The sequence below is a fragment of the Hevea brasiliensis genome, chromosome 3, assembly GCF_030052815.1.
Source record: "Hevea brasiliensis isolate MT/VB/25A 57/8 chromosome 3, ASM3005281v1, whole genome shotgun sequence".
Taxonomy (NCBI): domain Eukaryota; kingdom Viridiplantae; phylum Streptophyta; class Magnoliopsida; order Malpighiales; family Euphorbiaceae; genus Hevea; species Hevea brasiliensis.
Window position 1 is genome coordinate 30,307,383 of NC_079495.1, and position 24,129 is coordinate 30,331,511.

Below are 24,129 nucleotides of genomic sequence, written 5' to 3' on the forward strand. Positions count from 1 at the left end.
TAATAATTTAATAATTAATTTGCCATTTAGCGAATACAATTGACTAAAAAATAAGTAAAAAATACTAAAAATTATAAAATTAATATTTTTAGTTTCCTTAAAGTATAAGAAATCATCAATAAGTATACTTGGGTACATGTGTCCATTTTTTGCCTAGGCAAAAAAAAAAAAAAAGTTTAAGGAATCATCAATAAGTTTATGATTACAAAATCATTTTTAATATTATAAAATTTAGAATTCAAGAAGTCATTTTTCCACATAGTGTACTTTCGTATATAAATTTTATGAAATTTTAATTTTTTTATAAAATAAATTAATTTCATTTTTTATAAAATAAACTAAAATTAAATTCATCATTTAGCCAATACAATTGACTAAAAAATATGTAAAAAATACTAAAAATTATAAAATTAATATTTTTAGTATCCTTAAAGTGTAAGAAATCATCAATAAGTATTCTTGGGTGCATATGTCCATTTTTACTTGGCAAAAAAAAAAAAAAAATGTTTAAGGAATCATCAATAAGTTTATGATTACAAAATAGTTTTTAATATTATAAAATTTAGAATTCAAGAAGTCATTTTTCCACACAGTGTGCTTTCATATATAAATTTTATGACATTTTAATTTTTTTATAAAATAAATTAATTTCATTTTTTATAAAATAAACTAAAAATTGAGTTCATAATTATTAATAATTTAATAATTAATTTGCCATTTAGCGAATACATTTGACTCAAAAATATGTAAAAAATCCTAAAAATTATAAAATTAATATTTTTAGTATCCTTAAAGTATAAGAAATCATCAATAAGCATCCTTGGGTGCGTGTGCCCATTTTTACTTGGCAAAAAAAAAAAGTATAAGGAATCATCAATAAGTTTATGATTACAAAACCGTTTTTAATATTATAAAATTTAGAATTCAAGAAATCATTTTTTCACTTAGTGTGAAAAATCCCAGGAATCTTGCGTACTATTTATAAATATGTACTTGTTTTGCCAGATAAAATTAAACTCTAGTATTCAATTTCACAACCAATTTTCTTGAATTTTTCCCAGCTATGTCATCAATGGAAAGAAAGGATAAGGAGAAAGAAATAGTAGATTTCTTCTTGGAGGATGATGAAGAGATACTAGAAGTGAACATGTTTGAGGTTGGTAGCCACAGTTGCAATGGTGGCACAATCAGTAGCACCACCAAAGTAGAGGCTGTGAATGGTGTACTATGTGGCATTTTCTCTTCTAAGCATTGGTTGCAGTGTTTGAAGTAAGTTTTCACCTTAAATAATACTAGGTTCTCACCTTTTCATTTATTTTAGCCAAAAGAATTTGATTATTTTATTGTAAATCCCAATGTCAACAATCTTCAGGTTTCTTGGACTAAGCAAGAGTAAGTTAAACCAGGATATAAAGTCCCCTTTGTTGTCAAATTATGAAAAGGAGGAAGACTTGAACAAGTTCTCAACCATACAACTATTCTCAAAAGCTTCTTTTTCTGATAATGAATCACCCATTCCTCATGGATGTAGCTTCACAGAAACTATCTTCAATTGTAAGCCATAATACCATTTTTGAGATCTTTGAGCTTCTCTTGACTTCATATATATTTTAAAAATAGTAAACAATATAAATTTACTCAATATATCAGTGGTTAATGTATTCCTGGGAATTGCTCTGCTTTCTATACCTTATACTGTGAAAGAAGCTGGTTGGGCAAGTTTGGTAGTATTGGCTGTTTTTGCAATTTTGTGCTGTTACACAGCCAATCTAATGAGGCATTGCTTTGAGAGCAACGAAAGCATCATAACCTCACCAGACATGGGAGAAGCTGCTTTCGGGATATATGGACGTCTTATTATATCTGTGAGTTTTCCACAACTTAACCCTTCTATGGATTTGTTGGGAATCTCCCATCGAAAAAATATGAAGTAAAAGGGTAATATGTAAGTGGTTAGATTACAACATTAAATTGGCTAATCATTTTGATGTATAAAATAATCTAATCACTTATATGAGCTCAGATTAAAAATGAAGTAAACTATTTAATAGTATTGTTTAGATATATCTGAAGTAAGAGAAATTATTAGGTACACCAGATCCACATGCACATCTCTCACAATCATGTGAGACTCACTTTTTATATTATAAGGAGGGCCCACTTTTCTGTAAAATAAGGAGTACTATTTTTTAGTACTCCCCGTATATGTAATAATTAGCCCCGAAATAATACTCTTTCATTCACATAAATATGAGATTTATTTCTCACATTTTAAGAAAGAACTCGCATATATTTAAGGCAAACAACAGATGTATTATAGAAATAAATATTATTTTAGTATAAAAAATTAAGTATGAGCAACCATCATTATATTTGTTACTAATTATTTGTTTCTAAAAAATTGCTTTATTTTAGTAATGAGTTGTACATCAAGTGTATGTTTATGGTATTTTGCAATTTGTTGTTCTAATACTATTGTGTTCTTGTATCTTTTGATGCAGATTATTCTATATATGGAGTTATATGTAAGTGACAATTGTTTTACTATGATTTTGTATGCTAAACTTGCCTTTGTTTTTTTTTTTTCTTAAATTACAAATACTTAACAAAAAGACTTAGTAATAGGTACTATTTACTGCTAAAAGATAAAATATTATGTAGGAATTAATAATATATGTTTAATATAGGGAAATTTTGTCTAAATGCAATTCATCCTGTACTCAAAGCTTAATATGACATGATTGGATTTGCATATTAAATAAATAGGATCCAAATATTTGTGTATTAAATCTATAATAAATGAGGTTTAAATAAGTTCTTTTCATTTCACATAATGCATGTGGCCATAAAAAGCTGCCTTTTTAATATAATTTTTAACATCAAGTATCTAAAATTAAACATTAAAATTGATTCTATAAAATCCATTCTATATTTTAGTGAAAACCTATGATTATCTTCTTCTTTACACTATTATGAGTAGACTTTGAATTTTCTTTTCCATATGTGCAGTCATATTGTGTGGAAGTTATTATTTTAGAGGGTGACAATCTTAGTAGCCTATTTCCTGGAACATCTTTGGACTTGGGAGTCTTTTATCTTGACTCTATGCACTTTTTTGGAATTCTAACTAGCATTATTGTTTTGCCAACTGTTTGGTTAAAAGATATTCGCATCCTCTCATACCTTTCAGGTATTGTAAACTTATTACTTTCAAGTTCCTTACTTGCATTGAAGTATTGATTTAAAAGTATGGAAAATTCTTGTTTAGACCTAATTTATTATGGATTCAAGATACAACATATATAGTGGGACTCACAGCCAAAATAGATGGGATTCACATGTTTGTATTTGTTACATAACAAACTTGTGCTGCCCTTTGAAACAAAGAAATAGGGAGAGAATGAAACAAATAGAATAGATTAGATTGAGAAAATAACAAAAAGGGGAGAAGATTAGAGAGAATTATAGAAGAAGAGAAAAAGAAGAGTTCTACATTTGTCATTGATTTTCGAATTGTTGAATTATAAGTACCTTCCTTCTATTTATACTAACACTTCTACTTGTATATAATACTAACCTGCCCATTACAATCAGCCCACCTAAGTCAACTCATCTAACTCTTTTATCCCTTACTCATAACATTCCCTACTCCTTAAAATCATTATTGTCCCCAAGAATGAATAAAAGAAGCTAACTGTAATAACCTAACCAGGGGCCGTTACTAGTGCTAGGGATCGGGTCAGCTTAAGGCTACCGGAACCTGTAGCAAGCTTGAAACCTATTAATCATAAGCTCATTCCATGCCTATACCAAAACCTAAGAAATTCATAACCAAATACACTTTAGCATTTACTTAAAAACATCATTCATTTACTTTTAAAATGGTTTAGAATTTGAACCCTTCCATATCATACATAACTACTAAAGTGTACTCCTTTTGTACATTCATGAAAAGTTAATGAATGCACTTAAAGGTTAAGGTAAACATACATGCATATCTTAACTTAAACAATACATATTATAATTCTTTACAACCAAGCATAGTTTCTAACCATTATAATTTACATGTCTATTATATAAACTCGAAACACATAAAATTTATCATAGCCTGTCTTGTTGCTAGCTCTCCTCAAAGACACCTCTATCCTTGCAACTCTACATCTGGGGTTAAGGGAATGGGGTAAGCTTCAAAGAGCTCAGTGAGTAAAATAACCAAACATAAATTAGTCATGTTATTTATTACATACATGTGTAATGCATCAATCACATGAGGTTTTCATATCACAAACATTTCACTTAAGATGGACTTGTCACCAGTTGTTTCCCATATCTAATATGCTCGGCTCATATAGAGGCTCCTTAGGACTTCTACTTAAACACATAACAATTCTAGTGTGCCCGACTCATCCAGAGGCTCCTCAGAACTTTCGCTTAAAACATAGTAAGCCAAGGGCTTATTAGGCCTCACCTAGTCTTACCACATTATATCATATCATATCATGTATGATTAAAAAAATATAACATATAACATATCCGTGTCATGGGGGAAACCAGTGGTTCATCCAATGTCCATCGGCATTAACAGTAATTATGCATAAATGCAATATCTTCGTGTTTTAGGTACATACATCCTAATAAATAATGATATAATGCTTATGGATGATTATGCTTTCAATTAAATAAGTTACATTTATTAGGGTTAGTGTTACTCACCTCTTAAAGTCTATCAAACACCTTACATAAACAATTGCTATCCTTGGATCCTTAGCTCCTCGAATCCCTTAAGTCTGATCTTATAAACATCGGACCCTAAGAGTTATTCGAAGCTCAAAAACTCTAGACATATACTAAACATCTTATTCTAGGTCCTTTTGGATTATAAAAACAAAATTTGGAGCCTTAGAACAAAAAGGAAAATAAGGCTAGTAGAATTAACTTTGGCTGCCAAAGTTCTAAACTTAAAATGCCCTATTTATGTAGTGGCGACTACGGCTATCAAAGTCTTGGGTTTTGACAGCTAAACTTGGAAATCTCCAAAATTTTCAAGTTCTAATTCCATAGAAACTCTCTTTCCAAAAACCACAAAATTCATCTTAAGGCTCCAAAAACTTAAACAACCTTCCATTCATGAAATCAACTCAATGGTCAACACTTATCAACTCCCAAAAAGAGCATGCATCCATAAAATCTTTGAATCTTAAGGATTCTCAATCGTTGACAACTCAAAGAAAGCAAAATAATTCATATCCAAAAATTGTACATATACTATGACAACTGCTCAACTCAAAACTCAACCACATGATAGCAAGTATCAACAGCCAACACACTTCTAAAAACCCATAAAAGAGACATGCATTATAGGATTCATACAATCACTTAACATGTAAAACCTTTTCAAACCATTTCAAAGGTTTAAATCAAACTCAATAGTTTAAACTAATGTAAAACCACATGCAAATTCAAAAATACATTTTCTTATCCATGTACATATACTAAAAACTAATATAAAATTCAGTTGGAAAGGAGAAAATACCTTTCTCCCTTGGAGTCAAGTAGAGAGAGATTAAAGAAATCTTCAAAATCCTTTGAATTCTTGAGCTTCCCAACCAAATCAAGTATTCAAGCTCTCAAAACTTCAAATCAAAGAAATTTCAAGCAAAAATCCTTGCATCCAATAGGCTTTAAAAAAAAGAGAAGGAAAATCACTTTTTCTTTGAAAAATGAACTGAAATGGGCTATTTATATCCTTGCTATCGAGGGGACTTTTGGCTGGGCTTTTAGCTACTAGAGTCTGTTTTGTCTAAATGGACATTTTAACAGTAAAAAAGACTTCAGCTGCTAAAAGTCCAACCTTCATCTATCAAAGTTCTTTTTGCCCAAAAATAACACTAAAAACTTTTCTTGGTCAAAATAATTAAAATATTTTTATTTTTAAATACATTTTTAACACATAATATCGTACATATAGAACTTACTACTATTTTCCTTGTCCATAAAACCCCTAAGTTTCATGAGAATTTCCCATCTATGATAGGAATTCTGACGTTGAAAAGTAATGGGTGTTACACAAACCCTTAAATGCTTATTCAATATGTAACCATCTGCATCAAACCTTTGAAAAGAAAAATTGGAAATAGAGGCAGTAGGGCATTTCCACCATATTTAATGCAAAAATCTTCCATTGACAAAATTGAATTTTCCTCTTCTGCCTCCTTTGCATTTTACATTCATTCTCTTTGAGTATTATATGCATACAAGAATCCAGCTCAATTATACTATCCCAGAAATCTCAAGATTGTTTCCCACACTCATCTTTTTCAATTCTAACAACAAGAACACTACCTTCAGTATCACTTCTAGTTACAAAAGAAAACCCAATTCCTTTCATTAGAGAAGACAACATCTTAAAAGTGTTGCCATTAGCAATTTTCACTCTCTTCCCATGTTCATCTTTTGAAATATTTCCAAGCTCTAGTTCCTTAAGCCCTGAATTGACAAGAGAAGTTTTTGAATCCAAACCCTAATGATGTTTCTCCAGGTATTGAGAAATTTATTTATTTCTTGGAAAACCCTTTATAATTTGAAATTTTTATTCCTCCTTTTAATTCTTCTTTTGCTCATCTCCACTCCCACAAAAAATTACCTTGTTATTAAGGGAGATAGCCTTCTCTTCAAGAACAAGGTTTTAGCACTAAGTTTTTGGGTTTTGGAACCATAATAAAGAAGAAATTGAGAAGAAAGACTAAAGAGTTAATTGTAGAAAGAGCATACTAATTTCAGGAAAAACCCTAATTTTAGGATTTGTACTTAAAAAGAAGAATTGAAAGAAAGAAGAAACGAAAATTCCAATTCAAGAAACCTAAATAGAGCCGTGAGTTGAAAAAAAATGGATATGGGAAAAACAAAAAGAAAAGTAATTACAACAAAAGATTGTGAAGATAGAGTCATAGGAGAGGAAGATACAGGAGAAAGAGAAATTATAGAAAAAGAAAGAAGAAGGAAAGAATTCCAAGAACATGGTTTTCGCAAGAACATGAAATAGAAGGAAAAAAAGGGAAGAAATTTAAGGGCAGAAGGAAGAAAGAAAATAGAATCGAAGAATATCGAAAAAGAAAGGAAGAGGGAAAGAGAGAAAGAGATAAAGAAGAAGAGAGAAACCTGGAATTTGAAAGACTACCACTGATCTCCCATTGTTGCAACTTCCATAACTAATTTGGAAGTAAGCCCACTCTAGAATAAAGCTCTAATACCAATTCGTTACTTAACAAACCTATATAGCCTTTTGAAATAGAGAAATGAGGAAAGGAAGAGATACAAATAGATTGAATTGGGAAAAGAACAGAAAGGCGAGAAGATTTAGAGAGAATTATAGAAAAAGAGAGGAAAAAGAATGTTGCATTTGTTATTGATTTTTGGAATGCCCAATTACAAGTACCTTCCTCTTATTTTTACTAACACTTCCTACTTGTACAAATAATAGAATACTACCCCTACTAATTAATATTATAGCCCACCTAAGTTAACTCATTAAACCCTCCTATACCTTAATCATGAAAATATTATAAGTTCATGATAGATTAGGTTTATATAAGTTTTTCCATAAAAGCACATATTGTGAGTAACATCAAAACAAACTATTTTTGTGTTGCAGCTGGAGGCATTATAGCAACAATTTTGATTTTTTTTTGTGTGCTTTCACTTGGCATACAACTTGGATTTCATGAAACTAGTCCTTTTGTGAAATGGAGTGGCATTCCATTTGCAATTGGTGTTAATGGGTTCTGTTATGGTGGGCACATAGTTCTTCCTAACATCTATCAATCAATGGCGGACAAAAGCCAATTCACCAAGGCAGTAACAATAAGGTACCAAACTTTTTTTCCTTTTTTTCTTTGATGGGGGCATTAACTATTTTCTTTGTTTTGCAGCTTTATTTTGAGCTTTTTCATTTATGGAGGAGTTGCAGTGATGGGATTTCTCTTGTTTGGTGAAGATACATTATCTCAGATAACATTGAATATGCCACCAGATGCCCTCATTTCAAAAGTTGCCTTGTGGACTACAGTATGTGTTTTTGATCGTTTTTGAAGTTACTATAATGGGTCACATAAACTCTTCAACGTTTAGTAAAATTTACACTAGTATCCTCATTTTTTAAATTTATACATTTTAACTCCTTCATTATATTTCATATTAATTACCTCACATTATAGGTTAAATATTTTCTAATCTCTCTACTTTTGAATTAAATAACAGTTTAATCTATTTCTTTTTTGACGTTTTTGATTTTTAGAGACGACAAAATAGTTTCATATTAAATAGTCAAAGACTCTTATATATATATATATATATATATATATATATATATATATATATATATATATATATATAAGATTAACTAAATAACTAAAGTGTTATAAAATTAAGGATTTTTTTTTTTTTACCTAGATCCAGTCTATCATGAACTTAACGTATAAGATATAAGGTGGGAGCTATTTATTAAATACATAAGTATCATATGTTTGTATCTTGAGTCTATGATGAACTGAGTCTAGGCATAAATTTCCTTGAAATTAATTATATAAGTTAAAGATCATTCAATATAGTTTTAAAAAATTGAGGATTTATTAAGTGTAAATTTCATTAATGTTAGGAATTATTTTGTAATTTACCATGAATTATTTTATTTCTCATGGTTTTCATTTTCTTTATATTTTGCAGGTTATCAACCCACTCACCAAATATCCTTTTAAAATTTATAGTTAATTTCAGAAAATATCTTTAGACTTGCCTCAAATATACTTTGGTTCAGTTTGAAAATTAGCATTTTTAGTCCTTAAATTTTGTTATTGAGTTCACATTTTTTTAATTATAAAATTATGAATCACTGCAACAAATGTTATGATTAACAACAAAAAATTTACAGCAACATTAATTTTGCTACCATAAAAAATTAATATATAACAGTAATATGAACAATTGTTACTAATGATACATAGAAAATATATGGCAGCAGTTATTGTTATTAGTGAAATTTTTTGCAATAATATGCCAATAACTTTTTCTTTTTAATTTTCATCAGCCTCAATTTTGTTATAAAATACCTACGGTCACAGTTTTGTAACGGTAACATGTACCAATTCATATATATTGCTGTCATAAACTCATAACAATAAACTTTGTAATTTTGACTATAAAAATTTGTGCTGTTAAATTTAATATTTCTTGTAGTATACATTTTAGTGCCTAGCATTTATTTTAAGTTAAATTGTACACAAATTTTAAAAATTAGTTGCACTTTAATATTTGATTATTATAGTATAAAATACTTCAAATTTTTTTAAAATAAAAAACTAATATATATATATATATATATATATATATATATATATATATATATATATATATATATATATATATATATATATATATATATATATATATTACATGGCATACTCTATTATTTTTCTTTAACAATGAACAAGTATGCGTTGTTGATGAAACCACTGGCTGAGGGCATAGAGGGGCTATTGCCGCATCGAATATCAAATACTTGGAGCTTCATTTTTATAAGAACTACAATTGTCTTCTCTTGTACTTGTGTGGCTTTTCTTCTTCCTTTTTTCGGTAAATCCTAAAAATTATATATTCTTTGTCTATATTAATTGAGATTAATGAGTAGGGTTAATTATTGAATACATCAAAAGCACTAAAAAAAGCACTTTCAATGATAAATTTATGAACTCATCATTAATAATATAATTTAACTACGAATTAGCGATTGTTAATAATTTAACTTCTCACGCATTTTTTTTCATTAAATTAATTGCAGGTCTTGTGATGGCTTTAATTGGTTCTATCATTGCTCTAATTTCGGTAAGTAACTAGTTTTAAGTACAAGCGTTCCATGTATTTAACTTTTTTTTTAATTATAAATATGAAATTTATAATTTGTCTCACACAATTATTTTAATTTATTCCTATTATCATTATAATAATTTATAATTTAGAAATTGTTTGTTTCATATGGAAAATATTTTCTTCATTAGCTTAGTGTTTGAAACACTCAGAAAAATGGGTCAATATAAAATATTTTCTAGTTAAAGGAAAAACTAAGTCACTTTTAAAGAAAATGACTTCTTCATTTCAAAAAAGGAAGTAACTTTCTATTTTCTAGAATTTAATAATCTTATTAAAATATAAAAATATTTATACATACATGAAATAAATACATATTATTAGTTTAACATCACAGCTAAATAAGAAAAACTATTTTCATTGAAATGTTATTTTAGAAAACATTTTCCATAAAAATATTTTTTACATAGAAATTATTTTTCCCAAAATAAACGAAATCTTAAACTTTAAGTATCTTGTATTATAAAATATGTATTTGATTACTCAACTATTAGCGTCCTTGTTAATTTATATGTTATTGTTGCTTCATAAGTATTTGAGTTTCTTAAGCCTTTTCTATCCATTTATGTTGATTCAGGCATTAATATTTCCATCTTTATGCTTTATAAGGATCAACGGAGATAAAGCAACAAGAACACAGGTGAAGTAAACATTAACTTAGCTTTTCTCTTACTACCTTTCTAATTAAACTGCCTTTTGATTTGTTATATTGTAGCATGATAGTGAAATTATATATATAAAAAAAGAAGCGGATTTAGTAAACTGAATAGATCATTTGGATTACAATACTAATTATATTCAATAGCCTTTAATGCATTTTTCTTCTCATTTTGTTAAAATATCATATACTTTAATTCTTAAAATTTTAATATAAGACGTTTTAATTTTAGATATATTTGAAATATTTCATCTTCATCTGCAAAATTATCAAATTATACAGAACAAAAAAAATATTATTTTATCTATTAATTTTTTTTTTATAAAAGAAGTGAATGAATATATACATGGCCTTTTTGGATAATTAATTTTTTAGCCAAATAATTAAATTTTATGAATCAAATAGCATTTGTCAAAATTAACATTTAAATTCTAACTTTGCAAATTAAATTAAATAACCTTAGACTTCTCAACTTCATGACATTGTAAATTTCAAAAAAAAAAAAAAAATCATACCTTTACAATTCTTTCTTTAAAATGTCATATATCACAATAAAGAAAATAATAATTTTTAGCAATGGATATAACAATCAAAATTTCATTATAATTTGTCACTAGTATCTTTACTGACAAAGTGTTTAGCAACAGATAAAAATTCATGCTAAAAGTAAAATTTTTTAAATATATAATGTATTAATAACGAATTAATGATATATATATATATATATATCAACTAATATGTGTGAATCTATTGTTGAAAATCAATTCTTTTAGTTTCAGTTTTACTTAATATAAAAAGAGATTTAGTAACTTATTTAATTTCTTCTCATATTTGTTAATAATTTTCTTTTTTTTTTTAATTTATAGAACAAAATAATAATTGTGACATCATGATAATGTTATATTGTTGAGTCAATTAATTAAGCTACTCAAATCAACAAAAACTAGAAGGGTAATTTAAAAAAATAAAAAACCTTTAAGCTATAAAGTTGCTTTATTCTTCTATAATGTTCCTTTTTCTTTTTTCTTTTCTTAAAAGAAATATACCTTACCCTTTGTTTGCACAACATTTGCCTTCTAAACAGATACTTTTGAGCACCACTGTTGCTTTATTTGGAATCATTTGTGCAATTCTTGGAGCATACACTTCTTTGTCAGAAATTGTCAAGCAGTATTAAATAAAATTTATATTATTTAAATGGATTTCTTTATCCTTTAGCAGGAAACTGAATCTTTTGATGTGGAAGTTGAAGTTCATTAATTTTATTATATATTAGCCTTCAAGGAATTGTATTGAACATGGATTTTCCTTCATGTAAAACCAGATTGTAACAGTGCTGAGTATTGTCTAGCTCAAAAAGCTTCTCTTTCTTTCTTTACATGGGACTCACTACAATCAACAATTGTACATGTATCATTTTATGATATAATTTTTCTCCAACTATACTTTGAATTTGGCTCTTTGCCCTCTTAATTTATCAATACATATCTATCTTCGATAACATATATATGTGTGTAACATATGTGTGTGTGTGCGTGTGTGCAAGTTATGTAACATTACTTATAAAATATACATATTTTTTTGATTTGTTGAGGTGTTTTATTTGTTTAGCCGGGATTTGTTTCTAGGATAAATGATAGAAAAGTCATTGATATATTTAGACAAAATTTTAAAAAGTGAATTAACTCATTCTTAATTTTTTTTAAAAGAACACTTTTACTCTATATCAATAAATTTGACCTGACTTGTTAATCCGATATGTATTCACTTGATCCAAAATGATCGATAATTTATTTCAACTTGAATAAAACTTGCAATAACCTAAACCTGGATGACTTAAACCAAAAACTGAGGATTTAATTCTGTTATGATCCTAATTGGCATAAGGCTTCTAAATTTCTTAAGCCTATAGTATCACTAAATCTAAAAGAAAGCCCAATTTTATGAAAATAAATAGGCAGAATTTGATCATAAATATGACAAATCAGTGGGAGTCAAATTCAATTAGATCTGCAAAATCAAAAACCCAGCTCAAATGGGGAGTTCATTGTCAATCCTCTTATTTGTGCATATATGATATATCCACAAATATTAATATTCTAACAATCCATTAACTGATATTCAAGATTCCGATAGTCAGAGTCATGTGGCTAAGTCAGTACGTAGAAGAGTGTATGTGACACCCCTTACTCGTCTACAGTATAGCCGAGCAAGATATACCACACAGTGTACCGGAACACTATATTTTATCTCAATTATTTTTATCATTCCTTAATTTATTTCTTTATTGTTATGAAGTGCAATTTGTGAAATTTGACTCATTTAAGTCATTTATTGAAATTATAAATTCATTTGAAGTTCCAAAGAACTATTTTATTCATTTTTAGCCAGTAGAGTTGTAACACCCTCACTGTAGCTTAGACCAATGGAATAGTAAACTTAAGGTATGAAATCTGAAAATTTTGAATAACATAAAGTAAGCTTTGAAATGGTATTGGAAATTAATGCCAATAAAAATAAAATGTAAAATGTGGTATAATGGAGAACTTAGGCTTAACAAATCTATTATGAATCAAAAAGTTAACCTTTAAATGGAAATAATCAAATAAATAGTAACCACCAAATTATGTGAAGTAGAAAAACAAACTATAAGAACCATTATAGTTGTTAATATAGGATGTGGTAGGTAAATTGTGAATGGTGAAGTTGAGTGACCCCTATAATATATGAAAGGGTATAATAAATTAGAAAGCTATTGTAATGGTTAAGATATAGATAATGTAAATAGTTAATTTAAATTTTTGAATTTGAGTGACACTAGGATTTAAGGAAAATTTACCTGAATTTGAAATCCATGAAATATTCATGGACTACTTGAAATATGAATAATAATTTATATAAATAGGGCAATGAATAAATAAATGTATAAATAAGACTTTAGTTCCCATTATTGGAGAAAGGACAAGAAAAAGTATTTTGAGTACAATGGTGCATGAGAACCATTGTTTTGAATTGTGATCATTATGGATAACATAATGAATATATAAATTACGATGAATGCATAAATTATGTAAATATTAGACTTAGAGATTTATGTTTCTATTATGAAAAAGATTAAAATGCTAGAAATTATAATTAGAACCTATAATGAAATAATGAAACTTATGAACACTTAATGATACTATGTGCCCATGTATTGCCTAGACACGTGTGTCAGATTGGATAGATTGGCATGCCAATAGGGTATTATTTTAGCAGTACTGCGTAAGGCTTTATGCCTGTATTCATGGCTTTATGCCCGCACTCATGGATTTTATGCTTGATTATATATTATCATGGCTTTTAGCCATATTGATATGTTATCATAGCTTTTTAGCCATACTGATTGTATACGTAGTTGACGTTCTGTGTCCCATGGTATGACGGCCCGAGGCACCGCAGTGTCTAGTGCCAACAACCCATTATCTAGTTTAGTCAGCCTGTCATAGGTTACTTGGGCAGTAAAGTTTATTGAAATAAGTTAAGAATATTAGCAACTGAAAATATTAGCAATTAAATAAATGACTAAAAATATTTAAAATAAATTAGATTAGTTATTTAGCAGAAAGAATTGAAATGAATTGGAATGATATTAAAATTTAATTATTATGAAAGAATTGAGCACTTCTGAAGAGAAATAAATTAGAACAAAGGATAGTTAATATTAGAAGTATTACATGAAATTAGATTAAATTCCAGGGTATCCAAATTTTGATCCATTTCTTTTTTTTTTTATTGTATATTATTTTCTTGTTATATTATTGCACCACTAAGCAGCAATGCTTAGCGCGATGGATTTGTTTCCTCGCGCAGGTACTGAAGGTAAAGTCCAGCGAATATTAAACAGAGATTTTGAAGTTCTGATATGCAGAAGTGTTAGAAGTGTATAAGGTTGTCACGTTCATCAATGCATTGTAGATAGAGCTCACAAAAGTTATTTTATGTATTTATAATTAGTTATTATGTTGAAATATAAATTATGGAATTATAATTAATTTGTATATTATGTAAATTATAAATTATGTAATTAATGAAAATTTGAAATTTTGATATATGAGATGAGCATGAATGAATATGCATGGTAATGAATAAGAATCGAAATGCATGGACACTATCAGAAATGATGAGCATGGATGAGATCTTTATTTAAAAATATTATTGAAAATTTCAAACAGGTGAATAGTAAAATACGTCAACTGGTAATAAAATAAGGGAAACTCCGCTGGTTTCTTGGTAGAAAAATAATTCATATTAAATTAAACGAATTCAAAATTATTAAAGAAATAAAGTAAGATAAGTTAGGGTGCTCCGGCACCAAGTGTGACATGTCTTGCTCGGCTACACTGAAAACGGGTAAGGGGTGTCACAGTGTACGTGGAAATCAGAACATGACATGCATGCAAAACGCACTTGTTCCACTTGTGACATGCATGCAAAGTCATAATTATTAATATTCTAACAATCCTACTTGTTTCTTTCGAAGGAAAAAAAAACCTATTTGTTCCACTTGTGATACTCACTCTTTATACGATATAATGTATAAAAAATTTTGGTAATATATTTAGAATTTTTCTAGAATTTAATTTTTGAGTTTTGAACTTTTAATATATTTTAATTTGACAATTTATTCTTTTTTGGCAGAAGTCACCCGGTATCCGAAGTCCACTGGCACGATTAATCTAGATTCGTGCCGGGTAGGCCCATAAAGGGGGGCAAAGCACTCTCTCCCAATTTTTAAAGAGGCTCTATACCCAAGATTTGAACTCGAGATCACTGGTTATGGGAGAAAGGACTTCTGCCATTCCATCTTATCCCTTGAGGGTAATTTATTTTAATGTCTTTTAAGATCATGTAGCATATTTTAAATGGTTTTTGTATTTTAGATATTATTCTGGATATTCAAAATTTTCTTTTAAAAGTTTAGGATTTATTTTAAGTCTTAAGATAGAGTAATAAAGTTGGTAAGGAGTAAAAGGTTAAGTATTGAAAGGTCAATCAGTGAGCTTTACAGAGCAACCAAATGCAGTCGTTTCATGCATTTTCTCTGTCTTCCTTTCCCTCTCCCTAGCAACTCCTTTTCTCTCATCTCTCTCCCTTTGTTTGCCACTTGCCATTATTGCTGCTACTTGCTTCCCTAATTCTATGTAACCTCTAGTTGTTTGGCATCAATTCTTGATTGAAAAGATGCGTTTCTGGCGAGAAAATGCCTCATAGTCTGGAAATCATTTCCAGCCACCTCAGCCAGCATTCTTAATGTCTATAACTTCATCTCTTCACAAACTTCGATTTAAGACCAGCCTTATGCACCTATGCTTTTCAATTGCATGAATCGAGGAGTTGAAGTTTCAAATTTGTAGTGCTTCCCGACTAAATTTTGCCAAACTAGCTGCCCTATAGAAAATATGAGACTACCAAAGTGTTCTATTCATCAAGAGCTTCAAGTTGAGACCAAAAGAGATAGTCTTCATCACTGAAAAGTCTCTGGGATCCATGACTTTTATGGTAATTTTTTAAGAAAGTCAATTCATCTTTTTAATAAAATAAAAATATATGCTTACTCGTGATATCATGGACTTCGTGTAGATATCTTTGTTTTGGACAAATTTCACCAATGACCAACACACTATAGTTTTTTGCCTAGATGCATAGGCCTAAGGATTGTTTTGGTGGGCACCTAATTTCAAACACTTTTAGGTGCTCGGACACATTTTAAGTAGCAAAATTAGCAGGTAAACTCGAATAAAAAATCAGTATTTTTACCTATATACTTACATAGCTCGATGTCTAGTTTTATATCATTGGATGAGTATAATTATGTAAATTGAATTTGAATAATATGATAACATAATTAAGGACTTCAGGAAATATTTGTGAAATTTTTAGTTCATGTTTGGATATTTTTGGATATTAGAGGAGTTTAGGTACTAAGTTGAGTTTGATGAACTGGAGACATCTAATATGTTTTGTCATATCCTAGATAAATAGTGTGGTGAGTTTTGTGGGCTTGAGGCCATTTAAGTATTGCTTGGACATATGAAATGGTGTTTTCATGCCAGAGTTTAGTCTTAGGTATACGAAAAATTTTGCTAAATTTTTCGCATTGACCTTAGTACATTTTTTTGATTCTATAATTTGTGTGTGGATTGCTTCTGACATTTGTTTTATATATGTGTATAGGTGATATGAACTAACAATCTTTTTCCTTCTCAGCCTAGTGAAGTTTTTAGTCATGCAATTTGTGAGTTGATATTGAACTGGCATTTAGATGGCTATTATTTTAATTGTTATTATATTATGGGTGAAATGCCTTACGAATAATTTAGAACCTGTATACATATATATGGATGTGGATGACGAGGTAAATATGATGCTGTTCTCGCTAACTCTGGTGTATGCATATGGATATGGACACGGTTTAGGGTAAAGTAAGTACAATACTATATTCGCCGACTCTTACTATATATGGATTCTTCAGGGTAGGCATGTCATTATATTTGCTGACTCTTATAGCTAATATAAGAGGATATGCATGGACTTGAGAGAGTTCACATACAGGTCAACTCCCATGTACATACATGTTGGATTGTGGGTGCATGTGTGGGTTCTAAGCATTTCCTTGTGTAGAATATTTGAATATTTGCTATGATGTGAATGTAAAGTATATTCCATGATTAAAACTAGACTAAAGTCTAGATGTTATTGAAGTTATCTACTAGTTTAATATCACACTTTATGAGTTTAACACTAATTCCTGTTCAAACTATTTTTTTCCAAGTGATAGGAAGAGCTTTTTTTTCTTGTAGTCTACCCTACATATTTTCTCGCAATTTACATTGTTAGATGGCATTTACTTATAAATAGTATGTTATTGTCTTTATTTCTTAGAGTTTCATAGTGGCACTAGTTATGCCGTATGTATATGTATATGTTTGTGGTGGTTGTATGGATATGTTTATTGAGTGAGGCTCCCTAAGAGATGATGATATATGTATGGATAGGGTTAAGCTAGGTTCCCTTGATTATGATATTTATGTATATGGGGTTGGGTTGGACTCCCTTTATTATATTATTATGACATTATGGATATGTGTAGTGTTACAAAGGTTTTATTGTTGCTTGACAATTCTCACTGAAGTGGAAAGTAAGAAGTCGCCACTTCAATTTTGAGCAAAAATTAAAAAAAACCTTTTATTTTGGAAAAATTTTGAAAAACAAAAATTTTACCACTTCTAATCCAGAGATCTAGGGTTCGGGGTCCGTATACATGCGGGGAAGGGTTAGGCACCCCACATGATCCCTCAACAAGGTACGTAGGTAGATTTAATCGTGTGCTCAATAAATTAATGTTAATAATTGTTAAATATAGTTTAAATTATGATATTGGTTCCTTATATTTTTTCAAAAAAGATAAAAATGCATAAATGTAGGAACACATAAATGTCTCAACATTAGGGTAAGTCAAATATAAAAGTAAGTGAAGTGATCCCAAAATGAATTTTGACTCCATTTTATTTATTTTTATTTTTTATTTTTTTATAATTTTGAAAAAAAGGTTGCTGAATTTTTTTTTAAATAAGAAAATAATTACAATAACACGGTTTTTTAAAAAATAAAAGGTCAAATATGACAATTAGTGAATTTTAATGAGAGAGAATTGCAATTTTATTTTATTTTCCTAAGAGGTAATTTGTGGGAAATAAAATTGGATATAGAATCCCTTGTTGAAAATTAAATTTGCTGAAATTTAAAATAAATATGCAGAAAAAATAAAAGTGGACAATGAATCCTTTACCAGCTAAAAATTAAATTTTACTTAAAATTAAAAGAAATAAAATTTGAAAGTGGAACCGTATTGTCAAAAGTGAAATCCATTTAGAAGAATATAAATATGAAAATTTTCATTTTATTAACCTTAAGTATTATAAACAATAAATTGAATTAACCTAGACTAAGATTTTCATTCATTTTAATTAGTATCCCGATTGAAAAGAATGTGTTAATTAATATTTAAAGGGTTCAACCCTTTAGTAGATACTCCACATAAAAAGATCAAAGTCTCATTATCGACACTAATTAATCGCAACCTTAACATTGATTAATTCAATTAAGCTAAAAAACATATATGTCCATTTTATTATCAAAAAGTTAAACATGATTTAATAATTATAAAAAGGAAATTGAATTAATACAAGCCAAGACTTCTATTCTTTTTAACTAGTACCCCGATTAAAATGAATGTATTAATTTATGCATAAAGAGTTTGACCTATTAGTGGTACCCACTAAACAAAATTAAAGTCTTATCATCAGTACTAATTAACTACAATCTTAACCTTTATTATTTCAATTAAACTAAAAAACACATATGCACATTTGATCATTCATAAGTTAAACATAATTTATGTAACATCCCCACCGTATGTGTTTTGTACGTTCTGTTGCTCCAGTGGCCAAATATTAGTCCAGGCAAGTCAGGATGTCTGGAACTACACTTCGGTGATAGTGAACAGACATATAATGATGAAATAAATAAAAATAAAATACAAGAAAAATCAAAGAAAAGTGAAAGAGAGAAAATGAAGCTAAGTTAAACGAGTTGGCACCGCAGCGATGGGTGACCGCACCGGTAAGGCTGTTGTCGACCCCAGGACCGCGGGGAACCCTCAGAATTTAATTTTGAGATATAAATAAAGGTTTATTGAAATGTAATTAATACTAAAAATATCAAAGAAAAATTAATAAATTAGTACAAAGAAAAAAGAAAAAATCGAGAAATAGACAAAAAATCGGTGTTACTGAAAAATCGGGAATATAACCCGAAGTGGGGCATTTTGGTCACTTGACACCAAGAGTTGCCTTTTAACCTCAATTTCCATTAAGAATAAATGATCTTGCACTTAGGAAATGCCATGAAAAATTAAAATAGGATACAATGTATAAATAGTAAAAGAATGTAGCTAAATGAGCAAATAAGGAAACTTTAACTAATTAAACATTAAAAGGAACATAGTGCTCCACTAACTTGGATATTGGGACACTTATCTAAGCCTTGGGACAGCAGATAGCATTCACTATCATCTTCTTCTTCACTCCACTTCACCTTGCCGAAATTAAGTTCACCATGGAAATCACCATGGCCGCCCCACATGCAACCTCCATGGGTGCATGATCAAGCCACCATTTCTACTTAGTTCCTTCATTAAAGCTTACCTACTTACCTTGGGGAAGATATTGGACACAAGAAAAACAAGATTTGGTGAAGTTTTGATAAGCTTCAAAAGTGGTAAGTGTCCAAAACCTCTCCCTTGCTTTAGTAAACCTTGTGTTTAGGTTGAGGTGAATATTTTGGTGAAGAGAAATGAAGAAAATCTTGAGAAATGAAATGGTCCATTTTTGGCATCCATGATTATGTGTTGTATTTGAGTTTTTCTTACCTCTAATAGATGGAAATTATGGTTGATTAACTCAAATGGAGGATGAAGTAAGTTAAAATATAAGTATGTGCATGTAGTGCTTGAATTAAGGGTGTGAAATAGAACCTTAATGCTTTGGGAAAACTGCCATATTTAGCAGCCTATTAAACCATGAATTTGTGTGTGAATATGTAGTTATTAATGAAATATGCTATTGTTAAATTGTGGGCAGCATGTGTAAGTGATATTGAAGTATGATTATATTGAAGTGTATGTGTAATATTGACATTGAGATATGTTGAATTTTGGTGGAAGTGAATGTTGAACTTAATGGTGATTTGTGTGCATTGAGCACTAGAATGTTCTGTCCAAAATTGTTACTAGAATTGTGTACAATATATATATATGGAAGTGTCATTGATTGACTATTGAAGTAATGAGGAGGAGAAGGAATATTAAATTGGAAGTGTAAGTGTTTTGTGCAGGTTGTGTATTGATGGCAGTACCTAAATTAGGTCATAAGTACCAAACTGTAAACCCAATTGGTATGAGGAAAATGGGGGGTGAAACTAGACACCAAATAGGCCAACTTTCATGCAGAAATGTTGCCAAAATTCTGCCTAGTAACTAACCTTAAAAATGACCAAATCCGGAGTAGCAACCTTGCAACCCAGATTTTTGACCATATGAACAGTAATCATTAAGATGACCATAACTCACTCAAAACATGTCCAATTGATCTGAAATTTTTACCATGGATAGCTTAGATATAGAGCTACATTTCTTATGAAGACACCAAAGCCCAAAAATGACTAGAACCAAGTCAAATAGCTTGCACAAGTTCGGATACCAAAACTGCCAGGACTAAAAGTGACCTAAAATTGACCAAATTTTGCACTAAAGGTGCAATCTGTCCAGCTTTAGTAAATTGACCATATCTTGGTCTATACAACTTGGAATGACCTGAAATTTTGCCCCGCGTGCAATAAGACATAGAGCTACAATTTTTCTTCTTTGACCAGAAGCTAAAAACCAAGAGAAATAGGACTTTAAGCTAGACCAATCTAGCACACTAAAAATTGAGAATTTGACATTTACATACAATGATGCTTGAAGCACTTTGGCAATGAATGCCAACTTGTAAAAATGGTAAATCGCACTATATTGGCAGCATATTGAATTACAATATGTGACATGTTGATGCTAGAAATCACTTATCCATAGTACCTAAAAAGGTCAACATATGCATTGACTTATGAATTACATAATAGTTAGTAAACTTTAAAAATTGAAGAATTAAACAATTAATTTATAATGTGTCCTAGTTTGCCTAGTTGACTAGTTTGGATAGGTTGGCATGCCAATAGGATTCTGACAGCTATTCTGTAAATGGCTTCATGCCATACTATGTTTTTATGGCTTATTATGTCGCACTGTGACTTTAATAGCCTATTACTATACATATTGTGTATTTATTATTGGCTTATCGCCAGATTGACTATATGGCTTTTTAGCCATGCTATTTGCACATAGGGAGACACTTTGTGACCGATGGTGTGACGGCCCAAGGTACTAGGTACCCAGTGCCAGTATATCCATTTATCTAGTCTGGTCAGTATATAGGCTACACATGCAGTAAATCAAGTACTATTAAATTCAAATAGCTAAATCCAGTCTACTGACATACAGTACTACCAAAAATTAGCAAATATTGAAATATTAGCAAATAAAAGTAGAATCAGCAACTGCAAAGTATATCGATGTTATAAATTCGTAAACACTTCATTTACTTTATTTTAGTGTATATTTCTTTATATTTGGCACCACTAAGCAAAATTGCTTAGCGCGTTGCTTTTATAACGTGTAGGTACTGGAGACACAGCTGGGGAGCCCAGCAGACCTACGACCGGGTGAGACATCAGATCTGCACAGGAGTCCAGAGTCATCTGCACTGTATTGCATACATGTTAGGAGTTAGGATATCTTGTATTTTGTACTTTTGTTGTATTTTTGAAATTTGGCCTTGTATTTGGTAATGTTATGAAAGCTCTAAAGTTTGTAATATTTTGTACATATTAAATAACATGGAGATTTTCTGGATATATTTGAATTATTATGGACTGTATTATGGAACTGTTTAATGACTGTAAAAGTCTATTGACTTTACTGAGAAATAGAGACTGTGAAATATTTGAGATTTTGATATTATCATATTAAACTGTTTTCAACAAGTTTGGAAGGACAGTTTGTCCGAAATACAGACGGCACCTTGTCAAATTTTTATTACCAATCTTGAAACACTGATTTTATCAAAGTATGAAAATAGTATTAGCATGATATGAATATTACATAAAAGACTTCTTAAAATCAAATTGAGCTCAGGTAATGAAATAATCATAGACTAGGTGTTCCGGTATGCCGTGTAGCACGCCTTGCTTGGCTATTCTGTAAACGGGTGAGGGGTGTTACATTTAGTGGTATCAGAGCACGGTTTAGGTGTTTCTGGACTTAGATAGATTGCATTTCATGCATTGCATTGTAAGTGTTAAGATGACTCTAATACAGATCTTTTGATTTGTTATTTTGATCAGAATATGGACTCCACATCACAGAAAGCGGTCGATGAGGAAATGGAAAGTCATGCTCCATCTATGACTGAACCAGGACACAGGAGGGAACCTGCTCCACCAGTACCAGGTGCACCAGCCACATTTTAGCAAATGGCTGAGTTCTTTAGACAGATGGTAGGAGTTATGCCACCACCACCACCTCCACATCAAAAATCTCATATGGAGAGACTCAGGAAGTTCGGAGGAGTGGATTTTCTGGGCAAAAGGGAAGATGATTCTGTCACAGTTGAAAACTGGTTGGACAGAACTAGAAGAGTCTTGAAACAACTTCATTGTACTCCAGAGCAGAATTTGGAAGCTGCTGTATCACTACTGCAAGATGATGCATACCAATGGTGGGATACAGTAACTAGTGAGGTGCCGCCAAAACAAATAACTTGGGATTTCTTTCTCACTGAGTTCAGAAAGAAGTATGTGGGCAGTGCATACCTAGAAGAGAAGAGATGGGAGTTTATTACCCTACGCCAGAGACAGCTGACAGTGGCTAAATATGAAAGAGAATTTGTCAGACTGAGCCGCTATGGGCGGGAAGTAGTCCCTAATGAGGCAGAGAGATGCAAGAGATTTGAGGTGGGACTCAATGATAACATTAAAGTAGTGATTACAGCCTTGGGGATTACAGAGTTTGACAAGTTAGTGGAAGTTGCACTGAAGGTTGAAAAAGTTAGAATGAATGAGTAATGAGCATGACAGACCAGAAAGAGGTCGTGGTCGACCAGGTACATCTTCTGCCCATAGTAAGAAATTCAGAGGTTCACCTACTCAGAGTTTCAGTAGAGCACCAAGTTAGGGTCAGTCACAGAGGCCCAAATCTCAGTTTACACTAAGGAGAGGCCAGTCCACCCCTTCAATGGCTAGCTCTCTAGGGACAAGGTACAGGGGACCAGCCCCAACAATATCTGTTGCTTGCCCATATTGCCAAAAATGGCATAAGGGTGAATGCTGGAGGATGATAGGTGCTTGTTTACGGTGTGGATCTACAGACCACCTAGTCCGAGATTGTCCTCACAGAACTGCTACATCGACTCCGGTATCAACTGATCGGCATGCCCCTCCAACTCCAAGGGGTAGAAGGCCGGGTAAGGCTGAGGCAGCCGGTACTTCACAGAAACCTGTGTCAGAGTCTGTGGAGAGAGTAGAAGGCAGAAAACCAGCCAGAGCCTATGCTATAAGGGCACAGGAGGACCAGGATGCTCCAAATGTCATCAAGGGTATGTTCCTCCTTTATAATACTTCTGTGCATGCATTAGTGGATCCTGGATCTACTCATTCATATATTTGTATCAAGATGCCCGTAGAAAAGGGAATAACAGTAGAGGAAAGTGACCAAGACATCCTGGTCACAAATTCGCTAGGCCACAGTGTGGTAGTAAACAAGGTGTATAAGGGCTGTCCATTGAAGATTCAAGGGAAAGAGTTCTCAGCAGACTTAATCGAACTGCCTTTCCATAAGTTTAATGTGATTTTGGGAA

The 24,129-nt window shown here is 30.6% G+C and overlaps 1 protein-coding gene across 8 annotated transcripts; it reads left to right on the forward strand.

Moving 5' to 3' along the window:
* The first annotated feature begins 807 nt into the window (after window positions 1-807).
* On the forward strand, window positions 808-22,079 carry LOC110657270 (amino acid transporter AVT1A). 8 transcript variants are annotated; one of them, XR_009147599.1, is made up of 13 exons: window positions 808-1,269; window positions 1,373-1,554; window positions 1,651-1,865; window positions 2,502-2,525; window positions 3,010-3,190; window positions 7,652-7,865; window positions 7,929-8,064; window positions 8,722-8,738; window positions 9,482-9,627; window positions 9,833-9,876; window positions 10,496-10,558; window positions 15,257-15,436; window positions 21,895-22,079. XR_009147599.1 is itself a non-coding variant. In XM_058143979.1 (12 exons), exons 1-12 carry the CDS (start codon window positions 1,064-1,066, stop codon window positions 15,296-15,298), a joined length of 1,470 nt encoding a protein of 489 aa, XP_057999962.1. In that variant the 5' UTR covers window positions 808-1,063; the 3' UTR covers window positions 15,299-15,454. The 8 variants fall into 8 exon arrangements, 6 of the variants coding, with proteins under 6 accessions (XP_057999962.1, XP_057999967.1, XP_057999965.1 ...); XR_009147600.1 differs by having other exon boundaries at window positions 15,260-15,436; XM_058143979.1 differs by lacking the exon at window positions 21,895-22,079 and having other exon boundaries at window positions 15,257-15,454.
* The last annotated feature ends 2,050 nt before the right edge of the window (window positions 22,080-24,129 follow it).

Excerpts from the sequence above, each read along its gene's own strand:
- LOC110657270 (XM_058143978.1), top strand. The coding sequence starts at position 1,064 with ATGTCATCAATGGAAAGAAAGGATAAGGAGAAAGAAATAGTAGATTTC. Across the intron at positions 3,191-7,651 it reads CATCCTCTCATACCTTTCAG|CTGGAGGCATTATAGCAACA; the intron begins GTATTGTAAACT and ends TTTGTGTTGCAG. Across the intron at positions 10,559-11,660 it reads ATAAAGCAACAAGAACACAG|ATACTTTTGAGCACCACTGT; the intron begins GTGAAGTAAACA and ends CCTTCTAAACAG.